The sequence below is a fragment of the Sorex fumeus genome, unplaced genomic scaffold, assembly GCF_029834395.1.
Source record: "Sorex fumeus unplaced genomic scaffold, SorFum_2.1 ptg000003l, whole genome shotgun sequence".
Taxonomy (NCBI): domain Eukaryota; kingdom Metazoa; phylum Chordata; class Mammalia; order Eulipotyphla; family Soricidae; genus Sorex; species Sorex fumeus.
The window spans coordinates 51,176,926-51,199,458 of NW_026606060.1; the positions used below are offsets into that span (position 1 = coordinate 51,176,926).

Below are 22,533 nucleotides of genomic sequence, written 5' to 3' on the forward strand. Positions count from 1 at the left end.
AGTGATTACTGATGCCTGGATGGGTTTCTCTCTGACTCACACAGTCCAGACGACCATAACTAGCGCTTGTGCTGTAGAAGTCAGAGGTCCCAGTCTCCACGGCAGTTGGCACACAAGCTTGGTTTCATTGGGTCACGTGTTGGAGGTGATGTGAGTCCTGAGGAGCGGGGCCCAAGCAGGCTGCCCAGGTGGTTCGGGTTTTAGAAGGAGCAGCTGGAACTGCAGGAGCGGTCAGCTGCTGCGGGAACGGAGTTTGAATATCCCTGCAGGGTCGGGCACAAACCAGCTTTCCCATAAGTCATTGTGAACACTCGGGAAGGCCCAGGGCTTGTGTCTCCCGTTCCAGTGGAGTAACTTGGCCTCCTGCAGAAAGTGTTCCGAATACCTGGTATCTGGACTCCAGCCTTCGTTGTGTTCAGTGGGAAATAAGATGTGTTAGAGAATAAAATAGCACAGTGGGTAGGGCGTTCGCCTTACACGCAGCCAACATGGCCGACCCGAGTTCGATTCCTCCGCCCCTCTCGGAGAGCCCGGCAAGCTACCGAGAGTATTCGATATGCCAGACACAGTAACAACAAAGTCTCCAATGGAGACATTACTGGGCCCGCTTGAGCAAATCGACAATCAACGGGAGGGCCTTTACCTTTACCTTTTACCTTTAATTGTCAAAAATCAAGGCCCACCAGGAGTAAACCTTTGAGTGCAAAGCCAGGAGCAAGCCCTGAGCATGGCTAGGCGTGTCCCCACCCACAAGGTCAAACGTAACTTCATTGTAAAATTGAAAAATGGTATAAGATAACGCATTTATCACTTCATCAGGATTGTCCAAAATAATCCTTGTTAAATAACGATTCTCTCAAGTCTTTCCAGTAATATTCTATGTGTGCGCATCAATTTAAAACTCCTCCACCCAGATCCCCCATCTTCCAGTAGGTAGGTGTCACACCTACCAACTGCCCCGGCTCCGTGAAATCCTATTAACAGCCAAGACCTAGAGACTATAAAACCCAGCTCCCAGTAGAGAACAGTTCAGTGTCTCCTGCCCCCGCGCCTGGCTGTCCTCACCAGGGCCACTTGGAGGGGGGTGGGTTGAGTTTCCCTCCCTGCCCCAAGCAGAGCCCCGGCAGTCGAAGACCTCCGGAACCAGCCACGGCCATGCTGAGACCACTCTCCACACGTCCGGACAAGCCTCATGCATGAAGGAACCGGCAGAGGAACCCAGGCATGTGGGTTCTGGGGCTGAGATCTCCAAGCTTGCTCAGATCGGGACTGGGCCTCCTCCACCCAGATCCCCCATCTCTCAGTAGATAGGTGTCACACCCACCAGCTGCCCCTGGCGCCAGTAATCCCATCAATGGCCAAGACCCAGAGACTATAAAACCCAGCTCCGGGAAGTGCGCGGCCGCATTCGCAGCCACGCGACATCTTATTATCTAATTCTTAATCTGGAGAACCTGGCAGGCTACCGAAAGTATCCTGCCCGCACAGCAGAGTCTGGCAAACTCCCCGTGGCGTTCTCAATATGCCAAAAAACAGTAACAATGATTGGTCTCATTCTCCTGATCCTGAAAGAGCCTTGAATATGGCACTTTCTAAAATCTCAGGGCTAGGACGAAGGAGACGTTACTGGTGCCTGCTCGAGAAAATTGATGAGCAACAAGATGACCCGTGATACTGTGATACCCTGGAGCTATTAAGGACTTATTTCTTTTGGCTTTGCACTCAGGGATCACTCCTGGCAGGCTCAGAGGACCTTATGGGATACCAGGGATTGAACCTGGGTCAGCTGTGTGCAAGGCAAGCACCCTATCTGGCCCCTAAGGCCATAATTTACAGTGGCAATTCCTCCACCATTATCCTGTTGTTAAAGGGTTTTTTTTTTAAACAACATCCTCCAGCAGCAAAATCTAGATTCCTCGAAAGTATTGCCAACGTTTATTCATATCTATTTGAATTAGAGACTTTGTGTGATATTTAAGTCGAAGTGGTTCTAAATTTCCAAACAGGCGGGGCCTGGTGTTTCTGACTAAGGGACTGGCTGGCCCAGATGTCTGAAGTCATATGAATATGTGCTTTATGCTGGGCTCTGTCCTCAGGAAACCACATAAATTAGGTCATTTGTTCCTTACAAAACACTTCATAAGTTCTATGGACTGCAGTTTCCCAGTGAAGAGAGTAAGGCCCTGCCAGGCTGAGTCTGCCCAAGAGGCAATGGGAGCTCGGGTTCAGGCCCTTCCTCCGAGTCAGCTGTCCCAGAGGACAGTAGCTGAGACCGCAAAGGGACTTGGGACATGGTCCACAGCGGTTTCTGAGAAGCCCCGTGGGTGGCCAGAGATGGCTCAGAGGCCGCATATCTGACCTGGAAATGTGAGACCCCGGGTTGGCCCCAGCACCTCCCTCCATGCTCTGAGCAGGGCCACTGTCCCCTGGCCATAGCCAGGCTGCAAGTGTGTGATCCCAGTCGCCACAGCATTCCAGCCATGAAGGAAGGGAGAGGGAATGTTTTATACATTACCAGCCATCTAAGTGCATAAAAAACTACTATGCCAGTTCATTTGATTTAGGTCTTAAAGGCAAGTAAAAAAATTTTTCTTCGTGTCTGTGTATGTGTGTATATGTGTGTTACTGTGTCAAAATAAGTTTTGAAACTTATTTCAAGGGTCTGGAGTTATAGTACAGTGGATAGGGCGTTTGCCTTGCACACAGCCTACCTGGTTCAATCCCTGGCATCACATATGATCCCCTGGGCACCACCAGATATAATTCCTGAATGCAGAGCCAGGATTAATCCCTGAGCATTGCCATATGTGACCAAGAAAGACACACAAAAATTAAATAAACTAATTTCCGGTTCAGTCCATACCCAGGGTTGCTCACAGGCTAGTCTCAGCTTGGTGCTTGAGGCTCTGGGGACCAGGGGTGCCAGGATTCAAATCTGGGGCTACATCATGCAAAGCATGCACTCTAGCCCTGGGAGATGGTGTTCTCCAGGCTGATTGGTGAAAAGGTTTCGAATGTTTCATGTTTTTCCTTTTTTTTTTTAGGGTGCCCCCTGGTGGGAGGCTATTCCTGGCTTGGTGCCTCAGGAGTGCTGACAGTACCAAGGCACACCAGGGTGTGAACCCAGAGTTCCCACATGCAAAATATGCTCTCCAGCCCTTTGTTCCTCTCCCTGCCCAAAATGCCGCTCTTTCCACGCTAATGTTTGTTGAGAACGCATGGGGTGTGAGGTTCCTAGAGACACATCCCATCTGGCAGGCAACCTAGCAGCCACGCCTGTGGAACTGAGTGCTGAGAGTTGAGTCCTAGATCCCAGGCTGCCCCCTGCGCTCTCGATGCTTGCCAGGTCTAGAAGATGCTCGTGTGCCCTGCTTCCCCCTCGGACTTACCCAGATGCCGGATGTGCCACAGGGGGTTGATGGCTGAGTGCTTCCCGTGGAACACGATCAGCATCGGGGACGTGGCCACCCCGCCGCCCAGGGAGCTGCTGTAGAGATTTTCCCTGGGGAGACGCACAAGCAACATTCAGCCAGGAGCCCCACAAACTTGGATCAAGTTGAGTCTAGTCATTTTATTTTACTTTTTTTTTTTTTTTTTTTTTTTGCTTTCTGAGTCACACCTAAGCGATGCTCAGGGTTTACTCCTGGCTGTGCACTCAGGAATCACTCCTGGCAGTGCTGGGGGACAACATGGGATGCTGGGGATCGAACCTGGGTCGGTTGCGTGCAAGAAAAACGTCCTCCCCACTAGACTATCCCTCTGGCCCCTATTTTAGTTTATTTTTTTTGAGGTTTATGGCCACACCCGAGTCTACGTCGTTTTAAAAGATGGAAGACATGTCTGGGTACAGTATCTGATAGGACTATGGGGAGCTGGAGCGATAGCACAGCAGGTAGGGCATTTGCCTTGCATGCAACCAACCTGGGTTCGATTCCCAGCATCCCATATGGTTCCCCGAGCACTGCCAGGAGTGATTCCTGAATGCAGAGCCAGGAGTAACCCCTGAGCATTGCCAGGTGTGACCCAAAAAGCAAAAAATAAACAAATAAAAAGCACCATACCACTTTAAAAAAAAAAAAAGAAGAAAGAAAGTAAATGGTGGGACCAGAGCTTGCCTTGCACGCGGTCAACCCAGATTCAATCCTTGGCACCTCTCATGGTTTCCCAGGAGTAAGTCCTGAGCACCACCAGGTGTGGCCCCCGTTACCCCACCCCCACCACCACCACCAAAAAAAAAAAATAGTTAATGGAGGAGCTAAAAGAGAGTGCAATGGTTAGGGCACATGCCTGGCATGTACCATGTACACGTCACGGGCTCCTGAGCATCACCGGGTGGGTATTCCTAGCACCACAGGACCAGAGTGGCATTGCATCCTCAGACCCTTGTCCCTTGCACTGAACTGCCAGTAGCACTTCAGGCCTCCTGAGCGCTGCTTGGGAACCCAACCCACGCCCCACAAAAAAAAAAAAAAAAAAGTTAATGGAATGATCTGGATGCCCAGCGGGCGGTCTCCACCTACTCCACGTTCTTCTGCATCCACGTCTCCAGCTGCTTGGTGATACGCTGCTGCTTCCACTCGGTCATGTTGGCGACCATCACCCCGGGGTTGAAGGAGCAGGTGCTGGGACTGATGCCGAGCTCCTTGATGGTCTTCTTCCTGTAGTCCAGGTAGCCCATGTACGTGCTCTGCAAAGGAACATCTGTGTGCCTCTAGACAGTGCCGCGTTTCTGGAAAACGCTCGCTGCTTTTTTCCAGCCACGGTGCAGGATCTGCCTTTCCTCCCGTGGGTGTGGCTGAGTCCCGTTCCCTGGGCTGCTCTCCCCACCCCTGAAAGCTGAGTGTCCCTGGAAAGAGCCTCTTCCTAGCTCCAGCCCCAACTCCTGCATGGCGTCATGGGAATCCTGACTCACTGGCCCCAACTTCCCCTCAGGACCTCCAGCTCCTTTATAAAGAAGCTAACCCCGGGAACCCTGGGTTCTTCCTAAGGAAGCTCTAGCTGGCATCGCAAAGCTGGTGCCCCATTTACCCCAGACCTTCCCTACCACCCACCCGACTAGAGTCAGCGCTATCTCGCCTTCCAGGGTGCTGGGGCCACGCGTCTGCCTGAACTCTTCTTTCTCATCCTTTTCTCCTCCAAACGTGTCACCAATTCTTTCATCCCCATCTCCCCAGAAAGATACCCAGAAGCCAGGCACTCCTCATTGGCCCCGCAGCCTCCTTGCTGGTCCAGCCCACAGTGAGCACACGCTGGGCTCCTGCCAGCCCATCCTCTCCTCTTGCAAAGCCCCGGCTTCCCATCTCCTGGGAGAGAGGGGAAGCCACCGTTTCCGGAAGTGACCTGCCGTGCCCCTGGACAGCCACCTGTCCAGCCCCGTTCCCCCTCCAACATTCTAGCCTGCCTTCCCATGAGCCCTCGGTCACACCACGGACCTTCCTGCTGTCATTGCCCCAGGTGCTGCCCGCAGGTATGTCTCTTAGGTCCCCTCTCTGTTTCCCTTCAGTTCTTCCCAGTTTGGTGGCAGTGGCACCTTCCCCATGGCTGTTTTTCAAATACTGACCCCCATCCCTCCCAGCCTCCATTCAATAATTTATTTCCTGACCCTGCTGGAGCATCAGCCCCCTGGAGGCAGGACCCGTCCTGTCCTGCAAGTCACTCTGCACCTCTGCTTGCCAGGCAGCCACCGAGCAGGCTGTCAGTCCTTACTGAATGGCTGTGACTTGCAGGGGCCCATCCTGTCCCCACCAGGCTGTCATAATCCACTTCAGTGGGATGCTCAGAAATGCCCCGGAAGTCACGGCAAGGCTGGCGCCCTGGCCCTGCCCTGCTGTGCAAAGAAAGTTAATGGTGGGGCCTCAGCAGTGGTGCAGCGGCTAGGGTGCTTGCTTGGCCCATGGCCGACCTGGGTCCCAGCCCTGGCACCTCATATGGTGCCCCAAGGCCCCTAGAAGTGATTCCTGAGTTAGAGCCAGGAGAAACCCTGAGCACCGCCGGGTGTGGCCTGCCCACTCCCCCTCCCACACCCTCCCCAAAAAAGAAAGTTAATGGAGGAACTGGGAGAGACTGCAGTGGTTAGGGTACATCTCTCTCTCTCTCTCTCTCTCTCTCTCTCTCTCTCTCTCTCTCTCTTTCTTTCCTTTTAGCTTTTTGGGTGAGTGATACTTGGTGATGCCCAGCCGTTACTTCTGGCTCTGCACTCAGGAACTATCCCTGGGACCATATGGGATGCTGGGGATCAACCCAGGTTGGCAGCATGCAAGGCAAATGCCCTGTACTACTGCTCCAGCGCCCAGGGTTCATATCTGAATGTACTTAGGTTAGCACTGAACTAACAGGGGCGCTGCCAGACCATCTGAGCACTGCTCGGCAGTCTTGCCCAGGTCCAGCAAAAAAGAAAAAAAAAAAGTAAATAGAATCATCCAATTGCCTGCACTGACTTTGCCTGTGTTAATGATTCTCACACTCGCTCTGCAGATGAAGTGCTGGCCCAAGAAACAGAGGAGAAAACAGTGAAGGGACTTGCTGAAGGCCTTGAAAAGCAGTTAAGCTACAGAGCCAAGATTTTTGTGTGTGTGTGCTTTTTGGGTCACACCTGGCGATGTACAGGGGTTACTCCTGGCTCTGCACTCAGGAATTATCCCTGGCAGTGCTCAGGGGACCATATGGGACGCTGGGAATCGAACCTGGGTGAGCTGCATGCAAGGCAAATACCCGCTGTACTATTGCTCCAGCCCCTACAGAGGCAAGATTTTGACCCAGTGGGGTCTAGGCCCCCAAGCCTGGGTCCTACAACATGTTCATCTTCATGTGAAGGTTTGTGTCCCAGCACTTTCTATTGGAGACTAGTATTCAATTCTCACACTCCCCTGAGTACACATGCACACACACATGCACACACACACATGCACACACATGCAAATACACATGCACACACGTACACATGTATACACATGCACACACAACACATGCACACACAAGCACACACGTATATGCGCACACACATGCACATGCATATACACACATGTGCACACACCACATGCGTGCACACACATGCACACATGCACACACATGCGTGCGCACACACACACACACACATGCACTGTGAGGTGTGTGCTCTGCTGTTGCAGCACATCCCCAGCCCTAGATGTTCATATGTCACGGCTCTTTTGCTGGGTCACTGTTACAATTTAAATTTCCTCAGACCCTGTGTGAGCAGCCCTTTCCCCTTCAACCAAATCAACCAATTTTCCTCTACTGGGGGGAAAACAAACAATGGTTGGGACTGGAGCGATAGCACAGCAGGTAGGGCGTTTGCCTTGCATGCGGTCAGCCCGGGTTTGATTCCCAGCATCCTGTATGGTCCCCTGAGCACTGCCAGGAGTAATTCCTGAGTGCTGAGTGCATGAGCCAGGAGTAACCCCTGTGCAACGCCGGGTGTGACCCAAAAAGCAAAAAAAAAAAAAAAAAAAAAAAGGTCAAATCGAGAGAGAGAGAGAGAGAGAGAGAGAGAGCACAGCAGGTCCAGCAGGGATGGTGCTTGCCTTTCACATGGCTGACCTGGGTTCTGTCCTCAGAATCACGTATGACCCCCCAAGCACCCCACCAGGAGTGACCCCTGAGGGCAGGGCCATAAGTACAGCCACATATACCCTACCTCTCCCCCCAAAAGAAAGCAAAAATCCAATGAGTCTCCTGTCCCCTTCCACTGTGCCCCCTCCCAGTCCAGTCCACATCCCAGAGATCAAGCTCAGGGCCTCAAACATGCAAGGCTCATGATCCGCACTGGGTCACAAAAAACACCATCGTGGACATGTTGTGTGGTTAGGGGCACCCAGTGCCCTGTTTGCTCAGGAGCCTACACCACAGCAAGCCCCTGGGGCCCCCTGCCCTTCATCACAACTCGCAAAAACACCATGTGTGGGGGTTTCTGGGGCCGTGTTTGAGGGAGGGAAGGCAAGTGGGTCGCTCAGAGCTCACAGTCCCAGGTCGGGAAGGAGCAGAAGAGCTGTGGTGCGAGCTGGGCACAAGTGCTCGGGCCCCTCTGACTGCCAGCTCTGCAGACAGGCTGGGCTTCTGGCAGGGGGTCCGGCTTGCCCTGGGATGTAAGGGGAAGGAGGAGGGATCCAAGTGCCCACCTGCAGTCCCACCAGTCTGTTGATATCCTGCGCCAAGGACAGATCACAGTCATCCGAGAAAGCAGCCGCGTGGCCCTGGGCCAAGGTGGTATCATACAGCTCTTGAATATCACCTGAATATAGAAACACCAGGAGTTAACATGCGCTGCCCGGCCAAATAACCTACAGAACCCTCTAGAACCCCTGATCTTGCTATGGGAATCAAGCAGGGAGGCCCAGGAAAGTGCACGATTCCTGGTCTTAAATGGCTTGGTGGTTGACTCAGCCCTACATAGCTGCTATCAATGCAGAAAGCCCCTGTCGAGAAGCTCAGCAAGGCAGTTGCCAACTTCCTTTACTTCCGGTGCTCTGTGGGTACCACACCCACAGAGGGGCCACTGCTATGCCAAGCATAGCTCATGCCTCAGACCATCCTCACTGAGGCTTGAGTCTTCATTTGAAGGTGCAAGGGAGGGAGAGAGGCACAGATAGCTGTTTGCAACAGATTCTGTCAGCTCTGAACATCGGTGTTATTAGTTAACCAGGAGGGGTGTTTTGTTTGTTTGTTTTTTCTTTCCTTTTTGGGTCCCAGTGATGCTCAGGGGTTACTCCTGGCTCTGCACTCAGGAATTACTCCTGGTGGTGCATGGATGAACCAGATGGGAGGCCGGGGATTGAACCCGGATTGGCTGTGTGCCAGACAAATGTCCTACCCACTGTGCTGTCACTCCAACCGCAAACAAGATAGTTTTACTGAAGAAAACTTGCTTAGAAAGAGTGGAGAGGAGAGAACGAGGGGAAATATGTGTTCAAGAGAGAACCCAGGCTTTTCCAGAGTAGAAATAAGAAAAGAAATAGAGACGAGCCAGCAAGGGCATGTTTGAGGGAGAACACAGGCTTGAAGAGCAAACTGGGATGATGAGTTTGTAAATACTCCTCACTGGGCATCGATTGGGTCCTGCCAGCTTTCATAAGCAGAAGATGAGTAGTCGCGTCAAAAGGGAAGACAGTTACTCTCTCTATCACGTGCTCTTTCGGCTGCGGGCGCTTATACCTTGAACAATGACATCATCGTCCAAATAGATGACTTTCTCGTGTTGGTGGATGAGCAGGGGGAGATAAAATCGCACAAAGTTCAGCTGTTGAAACACAAGAAGTGATGGTGGGATGGGAGTGATAGTACAGCAGAGAGGGTGCCGGACTTGCGTGCGGCTGACCTGGGTTGGATCCCCCGCACCATAGAAGGTCCCCAGATCCCGCTAGGGATGACCCCTGAGTACAGAGCCAGAAGTAAGGCCTGAGCACAGTTGGGTATAGCTCAAGTTTCCCACCCCACTCCCCCCCCCAAAAAAAAATAGAAACGATGGTGATAAGGGGCATGTCACTGAGGAAGCAGCTCCCAGCTCAGCCAGTGGACTTGGCTCAACCAAGAGATGCCCCCCCACCTCCCCTCACCCTGCCAAGTTCTACCTGTGAAAGTATTACAAGCAGTTTTCCTACATGGAATTTGGGGGGGAGCGAGGGATGGGATGGGGGGAGGGCAGGACTTTTTTGGGTCATGCCTGGTGATGCTCAGGGACTTCTTTTGGCTCTGCTCTAGGGAATTTCTTCTGGTGGTGCTCAGGGGACCATATGGGGGGGGCCAGGGATTGAACCCAGGTTGGCCACGTGCAAGGCAAAAGCCCTAACCCACTGTGCTATCACTCCAATCCCAGTTTTCCTATACGGAAGCCCTAACCCATCCACACTGGTCAGACTCACATTCTCATCTCTGAACTGAGGTAGGATGCATGGGAGTGGTTTATAATGGGCTGCTTGCCCATCTTTTAGGGTACACTGTCTTCCTCTACACTCATGGGTCATGTTTGCTGTCAACCAACTTGAACACGCACACATACACACACACACACACAAACACGGGTGTTTTCTTACCCTTCATTCCCTCCCATTCATTCATATATGTCTGCCAGCCCCCTGAGTCCCTCCTGGAGCCAGAGGCCCCCGAGAGACAGGCCAGCAGGACCTGGGGGAGGCACCAGGCCCCCTCACCCGCACCCGTGGGTCCCACTCACAGGCTGCAGCAGCTCTGGCCTCGCAGTGTCCGGCCTCGTCTTTCCTTTCAGGAGCATCGGGTTGAACTCCACGATTTTAAAGTTGATCTCCCTCAGTTTGGAATGTTCGATCCATTTTCTAAAAAGAAGACACAAAGGGATCTAGCCCAGGCCTCCTGTCTTGTTTTGTTTGTTTGCTTTTGGGGTCACACCCGGCGATGCACAGGGGTTCCTCCTGGCTCTGCACTCAGGAGTTACTCCTGGCGGTGCTCAGGGGACCATATGGGATGCTGGGAATCGAACCTGGGTCGGCCTTATGCAAGGCAAACGCCCTACCCGCTGTGCTATCTCTCCAGCCCCAGAACCTTGCTTTATTTATGTATTTATTTATTTTTGCTTTTTGGGTCACACCCGGCGATGCTCAGGGCTTACTCCTGGTTCTGCACTCAGAAATTACGCCTGCTAGTGCTCAGGGGACCATATGGGATGCTGGGAATCGAACCCGGGTCGGCCTCGTGAAAGGCAAACGCCCTACCCGCTGTGTTATCTCTCCAGCCCCCAGGCCTCCTCCTGTCTTACCGCCACTGGCTGCCGCTGGTTTAGTCTGTGTCCTCCTGGAGAGAGTGAAACGGTGAGCTGGGGGCAGAGGGATAGAGCAGGGGGAAGGCCAGCTGTCCAGCAGGGACCCCTGGGCATGACCAGCTGTGACTCATTAACTTCTCTCCCCTCCAATTCAAAAGTGTGTATATTGGGTTGGAGAGATAGTACAGTGGGGAAGGCGTTTGCCCTGCATGTGGTTGGCCTAGGTTCAATCCCTGGCATCCCATAGGGTCCCTCAAGCACCGCCAGGAGTAATTCCTGAGCGCAGAGCACAGAGCATAGAAGTAGCCTCTGAGCATTGCCGGGTGTGACTTAAAAAGGAAAGAAAAAAAAATGTGTATAGCCTTAGTAAAGGTAAAGGTAAAGGCCCTCCCGTTGATCGTCGATTTGCTCGAGCGGGCCCAGTAACGTCTCCATTGGAGACTTTGTTGTTACTGTGTCTGGCATATCCAATACTCTCGGTAGCTTGCCGGGCTCTCCGAGAGGGGCGGAGGAATCGAACTCGGGTCGGCCATGTTGGCCACTTGTAAGGCGAGCGCCCTACCCGCTGTGCTATTAGTTTATAAAACCTTTGTATTTTTAATTCCCTCATCAAGTTTGGCTTTAAACCATTTTTTCTTTTCCTTTCAGATTCACATAAATTCCTTTCAAATTCAGATCTGCAAAGGAAGTGAAGCAACATGATAATAACCAAGTCTCTTCCCAGATCATCTTCACACAAGAAGACTTTCTTACAAGCAGCATCCGTACGTGCGGGCACGCTCCGCCCCACGTGCACAGCTCTGAGGTCTCACGATGCAGCGCATCCGGGATCTTCAGCTGGGCCTTGACTCTGTTTCAGCCTCATGTGTTTGTTTCCCCCTCACAGGGCCTCCTCTTCCTCCTCTGCTTCTCCCCTTCCTTGTTCTTAGTATCACAGAACTTTTTTGGTGTATGTGTGTGTGGGGGGGGAGGGGGGCAGCCACACTGCTCAGGGGTTACTCCTGGCTCTGTGCTCAGGAATCACTCCTGGCAGTGCTCAGGAGACCATAAGGGATGCCCAGAATCAAACTCAGGTCGGCCGTGTGCAAGGCAAGTACCTTACCTGCAGTACTCTAGCCCATCACAGAATTTCTGATTGTCTTTTCTCCGATTCATAAGACCATTCTTGGTAGAAATCATCTCAAAATAAAATGTGCACAGCCTAAATTCACCCCTGACAACATCTGTTCGTGAATGAAAATAGAGGGCCAGAGAGATAATGCAGTGGGTGAAGTACTATCAGCTCGCCTTGTATGCGGCCAACCCTGCTTCAATCCCTGACAACCCAAATGATTCTGTGAGCACCACCAGGATGATTCCCGAGTGCAGAACCAGGAATAACCCCTGAGTATCATGGGGTTTGAGTGTGACCCCCCAACAAAACAAACATAAAAATAGATAAGGTGGCGCCAGAGTAATGCTACAGCAGGCAGGGTGCTTGCCTGGCACACAACTGACCCAGGATTGGTTAGATCCTTGATACTTCATATGGTTTCTCAAACAAACCAGGAGTAAGCCCTGAGCACCAACAGCTGTCATCCAAACCCATATATATATATGTGTATATATATATATGATTGATACATGTGTATATGTATGTAGGGTATACATATACACATATATCAATCCTTTATTTATAATTCACTGTCACTGTCTTCCCATTGTTCATCAATTTGCTTGAATGGGCCAGTAACATTGTGAGACTTGTTGTTACTGTGTTTGGCATATCGAATATGTTACAGGGAGCTTGCCGGGCTTTGCCGTGTGGGCGAGATACTCTCGGTAGCTTGCTGGGCTCTCCGAAAAGGGTGGAGGAATCGAACTCGGGTCGGTTGGGTCAGCTGTGTGCAAGGCAAACACCCTACTTGCTGTGCTATGTTAAATAATTTTGTGGTGTGATGTCAGGATCAAACAACCTTGGGCCTCACATTTGTGCTCTACACCGAGCCCTACCTAGGCCCCTAAATAAAAGATTTCATCTAACCTATGGTGTGGTTAATTTCACTTCTGATGTTTTTTTCTTTCCCTCTCCCTCCCCACCACACTTCCGCACCACCTCCATCATTATAAGTTTTTAAATGTTCCACAGCCAAAGTTTTCCATCTGACATCTGGGTTTAGGAAGATGTTCTCCATGCCAAGATCACACAAGGATCCTGCATTTTAATAATATATTTAAATTTTGATTCTCTACCTACTTGTTCTAAATTCAACCCCAGTTGATGTATTTGAATTTATTTATTTTGGAAGGACACATGCTCCATTGCTCAGGGCCACTCTCCGGCTAGTGCTCAGGGGTTACCCTCAGTGGTACCTGGAGAATACCAGGGCCACAAGTGTGGCACTCAGGGGCTAGACACTGGGCATGAATCTGTGACCTCTCACTTGAAAGGCCTAAGCTATTTCTCCAGCCTCTCCAACTTATCATTTTGTCTATTTAGTTAGTTATTTTGTTTTGGGGCCACACTCAACAGTGCTCAGCGCTTACTCCTGGCTCTGTACTCAGGGGTCCCTACAGGAAGGCTCAGGGGACCATACAGGGTGCCGGGGATTAAACCTGGCTTGGCCACATGCAAGACCAGTGCCCTACCCCCTGTATTATCACCCCAGTTCCTGGGATTTATTGTTTAACATAGTATCTGGTAGGAAAGAAATTAACTCTTCATTTCAAAGATCATCATTTGGATGATTCTGAGTCCTATTAAAACAGGTTCTCAAGAAAACAAGGCAAAGAGAAAACCAGGTAGAAAGAACTTCCTATAAATTAAGGAGGACCAGAAAGATAAACCAGGAGTTAAGATCCTTGCCTGAGGTCAGCCTGAGTTAGATCTGGTCTCCTAAGTCCTGCCAGGAGTGATCCTTGAGCACTGAACCAAGAGTAAGGCCTGAGAACCCCTGGTGTGACCCCTGCCCCTGCCCCATCCCCCCCACCTCCACAAAAATTAAAAAAAAAAGAAGAGAAAAAGAAAGTAAGGAAGCGCAGCCTCCGTGGGGCACAGTACCGTATCCGAGACAGCGTGTTCCGGAGCCCGACTATGTAGAACAAGATGTTGGCATCCGTGTTGCTGTAGATGCTGTTGATGGCAGCCATCGCAGCACCCATCCTTCCTGCCGCTGCACAGATCACCACGGGAATTTCCTCCTCCGTTTCCTCGGGGGTGGCAGCAGCATCGTCTGCAGACACCAAGGGCAGCATCCTGAGCATGAAGGACATGAGGAATATTCCCCAGCCGCTGTCCCCCACAACCCCGGGGTGCGGAGGAGCTGCTGGCTGCTCTCAGCTTTCTGGATCCTTCTTCCCTTTGGAAAGAGAATGTTGGGAATTTGGGGGTGGGGAGAAGGGGGTGGAGGATGGTTTGGGACACACCCAGCAATGCTCAGCGTTTACTCCTGGCTCTGAGCTCAGGGGTCATTCCTGGTGCTGCACTGGGGACCTTATCCAGTGCCAGGGATAGAACCATGCAAGGCAAGCTCTCAAGAGGCTCTCAAGAAAGCAGGACAGAAGTCGGAACGATAGGACAGCAGGGAGGGAGTTTGCTTTGCATGCCACTGACCTGGGTTCGATCCCCAGCATCCCATATAGTCCCCTGAGCACTGTCAGGAGTGATTCCTGAGTGCATAGCCAGGAGTAAACGCTGAGCATCGCTGGGTATGACAGAAAGAAAGAAAGAAAGAAAGAAAGAAAGAAAGAAAGAAAGGCAAAGAAAGAAACAGGTAGCAAGAACTTCCTATAAATTACGGAAGACCAGAGAGAGGTAAAATAGGGGTTAAAGATACTATCCCTTCAGTCCCAACTGTTAAAATTTTACTGGGGTGTTCTAAAGCCACTACGATTTTTTTCGGAATGGGGTTAGGGGTTGTACATCTGGTTATACTCAGGGCTTACTCCTGGCTCTATGCTCAGGGATCACTCTCGGTGATGCTGGAGGAACATATGGGATGCCAGGAATTGAACCTAGGTTGACTGCGTGCAAGGCAAGTTCCTTACCTGCTGTATGATCTCTCTGGCCCCATAAGGACACTAAGTTTTTTTTTTCCCAGACACCCTTGCAGCTTTATGTGATCAATTTTTGTCTTATGGGATGGTCAATGAAAGGAAAGTGTCAACTATAAGGTCAACCTCTGAAGGGCACTTGCTTACACTTCCTGCTTCCTATGTCCTGTCCTTTTGACTGGAGTGCTGATGGCCGGAGTGAGAGCAACCCTCTTGGACCATGAGGTGGAAGTTACCATAAGATAGAAAGAATCTTGTTTTCAGTGATTGTGGAACTGAGGTATCAGGCTTTCACTTAAGAGAGAAGATAGACTTCTTTCTTAGGCGGGGGGAGAGCCAACCTGACTTTGTGCTCAGGCATCACTCCTGGTGGTGCTTACGAGACCATGAGCAGTACTGGACGTCCAACTGAAGTCAATGCACACACAGCAAGTTCTTCAGACCCAGCACTATGTCTCCGGCCCAGAAAGGATAAATTTTTATATTATTTGATTCAATACTATTTCCTAGCTCTCTCATGGAAGCGATTCCATCATGAAGCAGTTGAAAAATGATGTAAGGAATTACAAAGCCTCATTTGATTCAACAATTCCTCAACTTCCCAGAAATGAAATTTTTACCTGGCCGGTGCTGCCCCAGGACATGTTTCTGCCATCTCCCGTCACCTAACCCCCTCTTTGTCAAGGGGCTCACAGTTGGCAGCTAGGGCTCAGGCAAGAAGAGCTCAAAGTGCTAAATTAGAGGGGGAGGGGCAGTATTTGCTCGATAGGCCATAGAGTTCCTTGAGCACAGGCAGGAGAGATTTCTAAACACCAAACTAGGAGTATAGGAGTAGCCCCTAAGCACTACTGGGTGTGGTCAAAAAAACTACACACAGAAAGAAAAAAAGAAAGAAAGAAAGAGAGAAAGAAAGAAAGAAAGAAAGAGAGAGAGAGAGAGAAAAAGAAAGAAAGAAAGAAAGAAAGAAAGAAAGAAAGAGAGGAAGGAAGGAGGAAGGAAGGAAGGAAGGAAGGAAGGAAGGAAGGAAGGAAGGAAACAAAAAGAAAAATTGATAAGAGAATGGAGACAAATGAAGAACATGACTAAGAAACAAGGTGAATGCTCAGGAACTGGAGTAATAGTACAGTGGGGAGGGTGTTTGTCCTGCAATCAGGCAACCCAGGTTTGATCTCCACATCCCACATGCTCCCTTGAGCATCACCAGGAATGATCCCTGAGCGCAGAACTGGAGTAACCCGTAAGCATCACTGGGTATGGTCCCATCCCAACTCCAAGAAAGCCCGGAGATTTCAGTCACAAAATCTGCATACTCAAATTTTTAGCAGGTTAATATCTCTGTGAGGTCCGTCCCAGGCCAGTGGGGTCCAGCCAGCAGCATGGTGGTGATTTTGGATTATGGCAACAAGGGATTGCCAAGACACTCTGTTTGGGTGGGACTGGGCTAAACACCCCCTTCCAGTCTTGTGCTGTCTGAGATTAACCGCGGCTTTTGATCTCTTTGGAGATTTATTTATGAGCTTCTGAAACAAGGCTGATAAGTGAGCTTGCATGGCTGAGCTGGAGGTGGTGTGTGGGCATGGCTCCCTCCTTTCTTTTGGCTGTTTAATTCCTCGGAAATTTGGTCCTGAATTGTTGGAGTCCGGCCAGAAGTCTAGCGGCTATTTTGGGGTGTCAGGAAGCCCGAGGGCACCATCAGGCTGTGAGTGCACTGGTCTAGGTTGCCCTGCTGGTGGCACTGTGCCCCTCGACCTTGGCAGAGACCAGCACCCAGGTCAGGACTGCTGCCATTTGCAGCCTGGCTACTCTGGATGGGCTGCAGCCACCAGTCCAGCAGAACCTGACCAGGGGCCACACCCCCCATTCTCGGTCTCTAGACAGCTGGTGCTCCGGGGGGTTTTCTCCAGAACATGCTGTGGTGGCAAGGGCTGGTCTGGGGAAGAAACGCTGGCACCTGCCCCCCGCCAACACACACACACACACACACACACACACACACACACACACACACACACAACTCCAGGACTTGTGCTCTGTGGTGACACTGAGTTGGACCTGAAGAGTCCTATCAAGTCTTTGTGAAACTCTGCTGCTTCACATCAAAAAGAACAAGAACAACCAGTGCTGGTGTGGATGTGGGGAGAAAGGGACTCTCTTTCATTGTTGGTGGGAATGCTGGTCTGGACATTCAATATGACATTCCTCAAAAACCTAGAAATTGAGCTTCCATATGACCCAGCAATACCACGTCTGGGAATATATTCTGGGGGTACAAAAAAGTACAGTAGAAATGACATCTGCATGTGTATGTTCATTGCAGCACTGTTCACAGTAGCCAGAATCTGGAAACAACCCAAGTGCCCGAGAACAGATGAATGGTTAAGTAAACTATGGTACATCTACACAACGGAATACTATGCAGCTATTAGGAAAAATGAAGTTATGAAATTTGCTTATAAGTGGATGGACATGGAGAGTATCATGCTAAGTGAAATGAGTCAGAAAGAGAGGGATAGACAGAAGGACTGCACTCATTTATGAAACTGACACACTATGACAGTAGAGACAAGGGTCAGGAAGATTGCTCCACGGTTGGAAGACTGCCTTATGAGCTGGGGCAGAAAGCAGCTGGAATAGAGAAGGGATCACTAAGTCAATGATGGTTAGAGGGATCACTCGAGATGGGAGATGTGTGATGAAAGTAGATAAAGGGCCAAACATGATGACCTCTCAGCATCTGTACAGCAAACCATTATGCCCCAAAGTAGAGAGGATGTAAGAAGGAAGGTTCCTGCCACAGGGGCAGAGGGTAGGGTTGGGTGGGATGGTGGGAGGGATACTGGGAACATTTTTTCATTTTTTCATTCATTCATTCATCATCCTGTTATTCGTCGATTGCCTCGAGCAGGCCCCAGTAACGTCTCTTTCATCCTAGCCCTGAGATTATATTCAAGGCTCTTTAGGAGAATGAGACCCATCATTGTTACTGGCATTTGGCATATTTGGTACGCCACGGGGAGTTTGCCAGACTCTGCCCTGTGGGCAGGCTACATTTGATAGCCTGCAAGTTTTGACTGGGAACATTCGTGATAGGAAATGTACACTAGTGGAGGGATGGGCATTCAATCGTTGTAAGACTGAAACTTAATCATGAAAGGTTTGTAACTGTAGCTCCCGGCGATTCAATAACAACAACAACAACAAACTGTGCTGCTGCCCGTAGCCCAGAGAGGCCGAGACTGGTAACCACGTTTCTGCCATCCTTACAAGTCCCACCCTGGGGCGGTACGCCACAGTAGCTGCTGGCTGGTTTCGTTTCATGGCACTCTCCCTGAGACAAAGGGGCACCCACATTCATTCACGCAGAAATTTCAAGAGCCCGCGGGCTGCTCAGAGTGCTGAGAGCTGCCGTCCCTGGCCAGGACGCCATCGGATCACATCTGAAACGTTCTCTCTACAATACCATTTTGCAAAGTCTATCACTCAGACCTAGGGTAGGTCTACCTGATATTTAATAAAAATGAAATTAGTAAATGAACCACCCAATATTGTGCTTTCTGCCATTTATATTTATTTATTGGAGGGGCACATTTAACAGTGCTCCTGGCTTAGAGACCGATTTCATTTATTTCTGTGGTAGAGGGGTGTTTAGGCCACAGGCAGTGATGCGCAGGGGTTACCCCTGGCTCTGCATGCAGGAATTACTCCTGGTGGTGTTCAGGGGATGATATAAGAAGCAGGGGATGACACGGGGCTTGGTGGCATGCAAGGCCACACCTTAGCTGCTGTACTCTCTCCAGGCCCTCAGGGACTAATTTAATTTGATTTATTTGCAGTTCAGTCACATCAGGCAATGCTCAGGGCTTAATCCTGGCTCTGCACTCGGGAATCAATCCTTTTTTTTTTCTTTTTTGGGTCACACCCAGCGATGCACAGGGGTTACTCCTGGCTCTGCACTCAGGAATTCCTTCTGGCGGTGCTCGAGGGACCATATGGGATGCTGGGAATCGAACCCGGGTCAGCCGCATGCAAGGCAAATGCCCTACCCGCTGTGCTATTGCTTCAGCCCAGGAATCAATCCTGATGCTGCTCAGGGGACCCTGTGGGATGCCGGAGCTTGAACCCAGGTTGGCTGCACGCAAGGCATTGCTGTACCTGCTGTACTGTCGCTCCGCCCCCAACTTCCGTATTTTCATCTCTTGACTTTTCCAAATTCTCTAAAGCAACCGTGGGCTGCTTGTATAAACAGATAAGAAAACATTTGTGTAAAGAAAATGTTTCTCGAGAGTGTTCCTCCAGGACTAGCCTTTCACCCTGGGGGTGCGGGAGTTCCCCAATGACGCAGCATGTCACCTGTGGGCAGGGCCGTGCTCTGCCCACAGTGAGTACTGAGGGCATTTCTCCAGAAAGTCCGAGAAGATAAAGCCGCGTCCCTTTGCCAGGTGCCCTGTGGCTGAGTTCTCTTCCTCTCCTGCCCAGCCGCGGCTCCTATTCTGGCCAACCTCCAGAAGGTTCCTGAATAATATACCCTTGTCTCCTCAACCCCTCAAGGCTGCTGCTGAGGCCTGAGTCACTTTTTTATTTTTATTTTTTTTGTGCTTTTTAGGTCACACCGGACAATGCTCAGGGGTTACTCCTGGCTCATGCACTCAGGAATTACTCCTGGCGGTGCTCAGGGAACCATATGAGATGCTGGGAATCAAACTCGGGTTGGCCGAGTGCAAGGCAAATGCCCTACTGGCTGTGCTATCACTCCAGCCCCTCTTGCCATCCTTTTGTGGGCAGTAAGCTGACACATCCCAGTGTGTGTGCAGAGACAGATCTCCCCAACAGCCCGATGCAGATTAGATCACAGAGCCTGATCACTAGCACATATGCCTCCCCCCATCCAACACCCAAACACTTGGGTTTTTTTCCCCCCTCTGGTGAGGATGGCTGATGCCAATAGACCTTTTTTTTTTAAGAAATTTATTTTTAATTTTTACTTATTTATTTTATTGAATCACCATGAGATACAATTACAAATCTTTCACGTTGGCGATTCAGCTGGACAACGATCGAACAGCCATCCCTCCACCAGTGCAAACTTTCTGCCACCAATATCCCCATTATCCCCTCCGACCCCATCCCAGTCCTCCCCCTGCCTCCATGGCAGGCAATTTCCCCAATACTCTCTCTCTACTTTGGGGCATTATCTTTTGCTCGAATTTTCCCACCACCCATTCAAGCCTGATGGTCAAAGGCAGGCGCTGGATCATTTATTTTCCATTGTTCATTTTGCATATCATGAGAGGTCGTGCGGGAATAAGCTGCCTCGCGCTTCTGAAATTCTAATATTGTAAATGGTTGAGTTCCAGAGACATCTCTGTAGGGGGCTAATCCATTTTGGGATTCAGTTAGGAGTTTCTGGGCTGGGCTTTTGGGGCTTGTGGGCGTGATATCTGCATCCCCCAAACACTTGTAAAATGGGATCTTTATACCACCAAAGCCCTCCCCAGCCAGCCCAGCCCAGCTCCCCAAGGCAGGGGCCCAGTCTGCCTGCTGGGGCTGGCTTCGAGCCCTGGCATACCTGCTTCCTTCTTGAGCACTGCGCTTTTCTGGACTTTCTTATACAGGATCCCACAGAGGGTCACCACCAGAAGGAACAGCAGCACGTGGTTAACTGAAACGAGACAGAAACACGTCCCAGGGAGCCTGCAGCGGTAGGAAGGGGTCCCGGAGCCCCAGGGATGGGCGACTGCCTTGGTTTTGTTTGCTTTGGGGCCACACCTGACTGTGCTTAGGGCTGACTCCTGGCTCTGCACTCAGGGATCACTCCTGGCAGTGCTCAGGGGACTGAGTACTGGGGTGCTGGGGATCCAACTTGGGTTGGCGGCATGAGCGGTAAATGCCCTGCCCCACTACCCTGGACTATGTATGGCTCCCGCACAGACGCATTCCATGAGAGCTGCAGGAGTGTTGGGCTGGAGCACGCTAGCAGAGCAGGTAGTCAAGGGCTCAGCTGGGCAGCGGGAAGGTGGAAAAATGAAGGGAGAAAGGGAGGGAGGGGGGTAGGGAGGGAGGAAAGGAGGGAAAGAAGGAAGAAGGGAGGGAGGGGAGGGAGGGGAGGAAGGAGGGAAGGAGGGGAGGAAGGAAGGAGGGAGGGAAAGAGGGAAGGAAGGAAGGAAGGAAGGAAGGAAGGAAGGAAGGAAGGGAGGGAGGGAGGGATAGAGGGACAGAGGGACAGAGATGCAAGGAGGGAAGGAAGGAAGGAGGGAGGGAGGGAGAGAGGGAGGGAGGGAAGGAGGGAAGGAAGGAGGGAAGAAATGAAGGGAGGAAGAAGGAAAGAGGGAAGGAAGAAACAAAGGAATAAAGGAAGGAGGGAAGGAAGGAAGAAGGGAGGGAGGGAGGGAGGGGAGGAAGGAAAGAAGGGATGGAAGAAGAGAAGGAGGGAAGAAATGAAGGGGGGAAGAAAGGGAAGGAAGGAGTGAAGGAAGGAAGGAACAAAGGAAGGAGGGAAGGAGGGAGGGAGGGAGGGAGGGAGGGGAGGAAGGAAAGAAGGGATGGAAGAAGAGAAGGAGGGAAGAAATGAAGGGGGGAAGAAAGGGAAGGAAGGAGTGAAGGAAGGAAGGAACAAAGGAAGGAGGGAAGGAGGGAGGGAAATAAAAAATAAACAGTAAAACCTAACTGAAAAACCTTCAAGAGCAGAATTAGATTAGTACCCAAATACTTATGTAGGACAGAAGATAAATTATGTTGGCAAGTTTCGGGGAATCCACCCCCACCTTTCTCTGGGTATTTCTGGAAGCACGAAGCCAAGGACAGCCTGCAGGGGATCTGCTCCTCGGAAATCACCGTTCCAGAGCAGAGTCACCACCAGCTCCAGGACAGCCCTGCTCGAGGTTTCTCCCAGGGCTTGGGGGTGCTCCCAGGGCGGGAGTGTAGCTCTGCATGGGGGTCTGGGGGGTGGGGAAGGGGCTGGGGCGTCAGTCCTGGCACTGCATCGCTGCATGGTCCTCTGAGCACCCTGGGAGCCACCCCCGGGCACTGCCAGGTTATCACCCCCAACCAGAAACTCCAGCAAAGATTTTTTTTTTCTTTTTGGGCCACATCCGGCGATGCACAGGGGTTACTCCTGGCTCATGCACTCAGAAATTACTCCTGGCAGTGCTCTGGGGACCATATGGGATGCTGGGAATGGAACCCGGGTCAGTTGTGTGCAAGGCAAACGTCCTACCCTCTGTGCTATCGGTACAGCCCCAGGAAAGATTTTTTTTTTTTAAGTCGTGATTTTCAAAAGTTATCCTCTTACTTTTTCGTAACAAAGCCATGTGGGTTCACACAGAGAGAAGCAGGGACCTGTGGAGGAAACAACAAAATGCCCAAGTCAGCCAGCAGTTACTAATGAATGAGCTCTGATTATCCACTAGATGGAACCCCACCACCCACGTCCCCTAGCACCTCCAGGAGAGAGCCCCAAGCAGTGCTAGTGTGGTCCCCACCCCCCAGTGAAATAAAATTCAGTAAAAACCGAAAGTTAAATGTAAGCTGAAGGGAGCTGGAGTGATAGCACAGCGGGTAGGGCGTTTGCCTTGCACGCGGCCAACCTGGGTTCGATTCCCAGCATCCCATATGGTCCCCTGAGCACCGCCAGGGGTGATTCCTGAGTGTAGAGCGAGGAGTAATCCCTTAGCATTGCTGGGTGTGACCCAAAAAGCAAAAAAAAAAAAAAGTAAGCTAAAGGATTCATAACAAGCGATACAAAAGAGAGTATGGGG

At 51.0% G+C, this 22,533-nt stretch overlaps 1 protein-coding gene across 1 annotated transcript; it reads right to left on the minus strand.

Annotated features, from left to right (window-relative positions):
• Positions 1-150: 150 nt before the first annotated feature.
• On the minus strand, positions 151-22,086 carry GLT8D2 (glycosyltransferase 8 domain containing 2). The gene is made up of 9 exons (XM_056119550.1): positions 22,068-22,086; positions 20,346-20,438; positions 13,788-13,959; positions 10,187-10,304; positions 9,169-9,253; positions 8,136-8,248; positions 4,521-4,687; positions 3,390-3,502; positions 151-404 (listed from the first exon to the last, which is right to left on the minus strand). The coding sequence occupies exons 1-9, from the start codon at positions 22,084-22,086 to the stop codon at positions 232-234; spliced, it is 1,053 nt and encodes a 350-aa protein (XP_055975525.1). The 3' UTR covers positions 151-231.
• Between the last annotated feature and the right edge of the window lie 447 nt (positions 22,087-22,533).

Excerpts from the sequence above, each read along its gene's own strand:
- GLT8D2 (XM_056119550.1), bottom strand. Across the intron at positions 9,254-10,186 it reads GGCCAGAGCTGCTGCAGCCT|CTGAACTTTGTGCGATTTTA; the intron begins GTGAGTGGGACC and ends GTGTTTCAACAG. Across the intron at positions 3,503-4,520 it reads TGGATGCAGAAGAACGTGGA|GGAAAATCTCTACAGCAGCT; the intron begins GTAGGTGGAGAC and ends GCGTCTCCCCAG.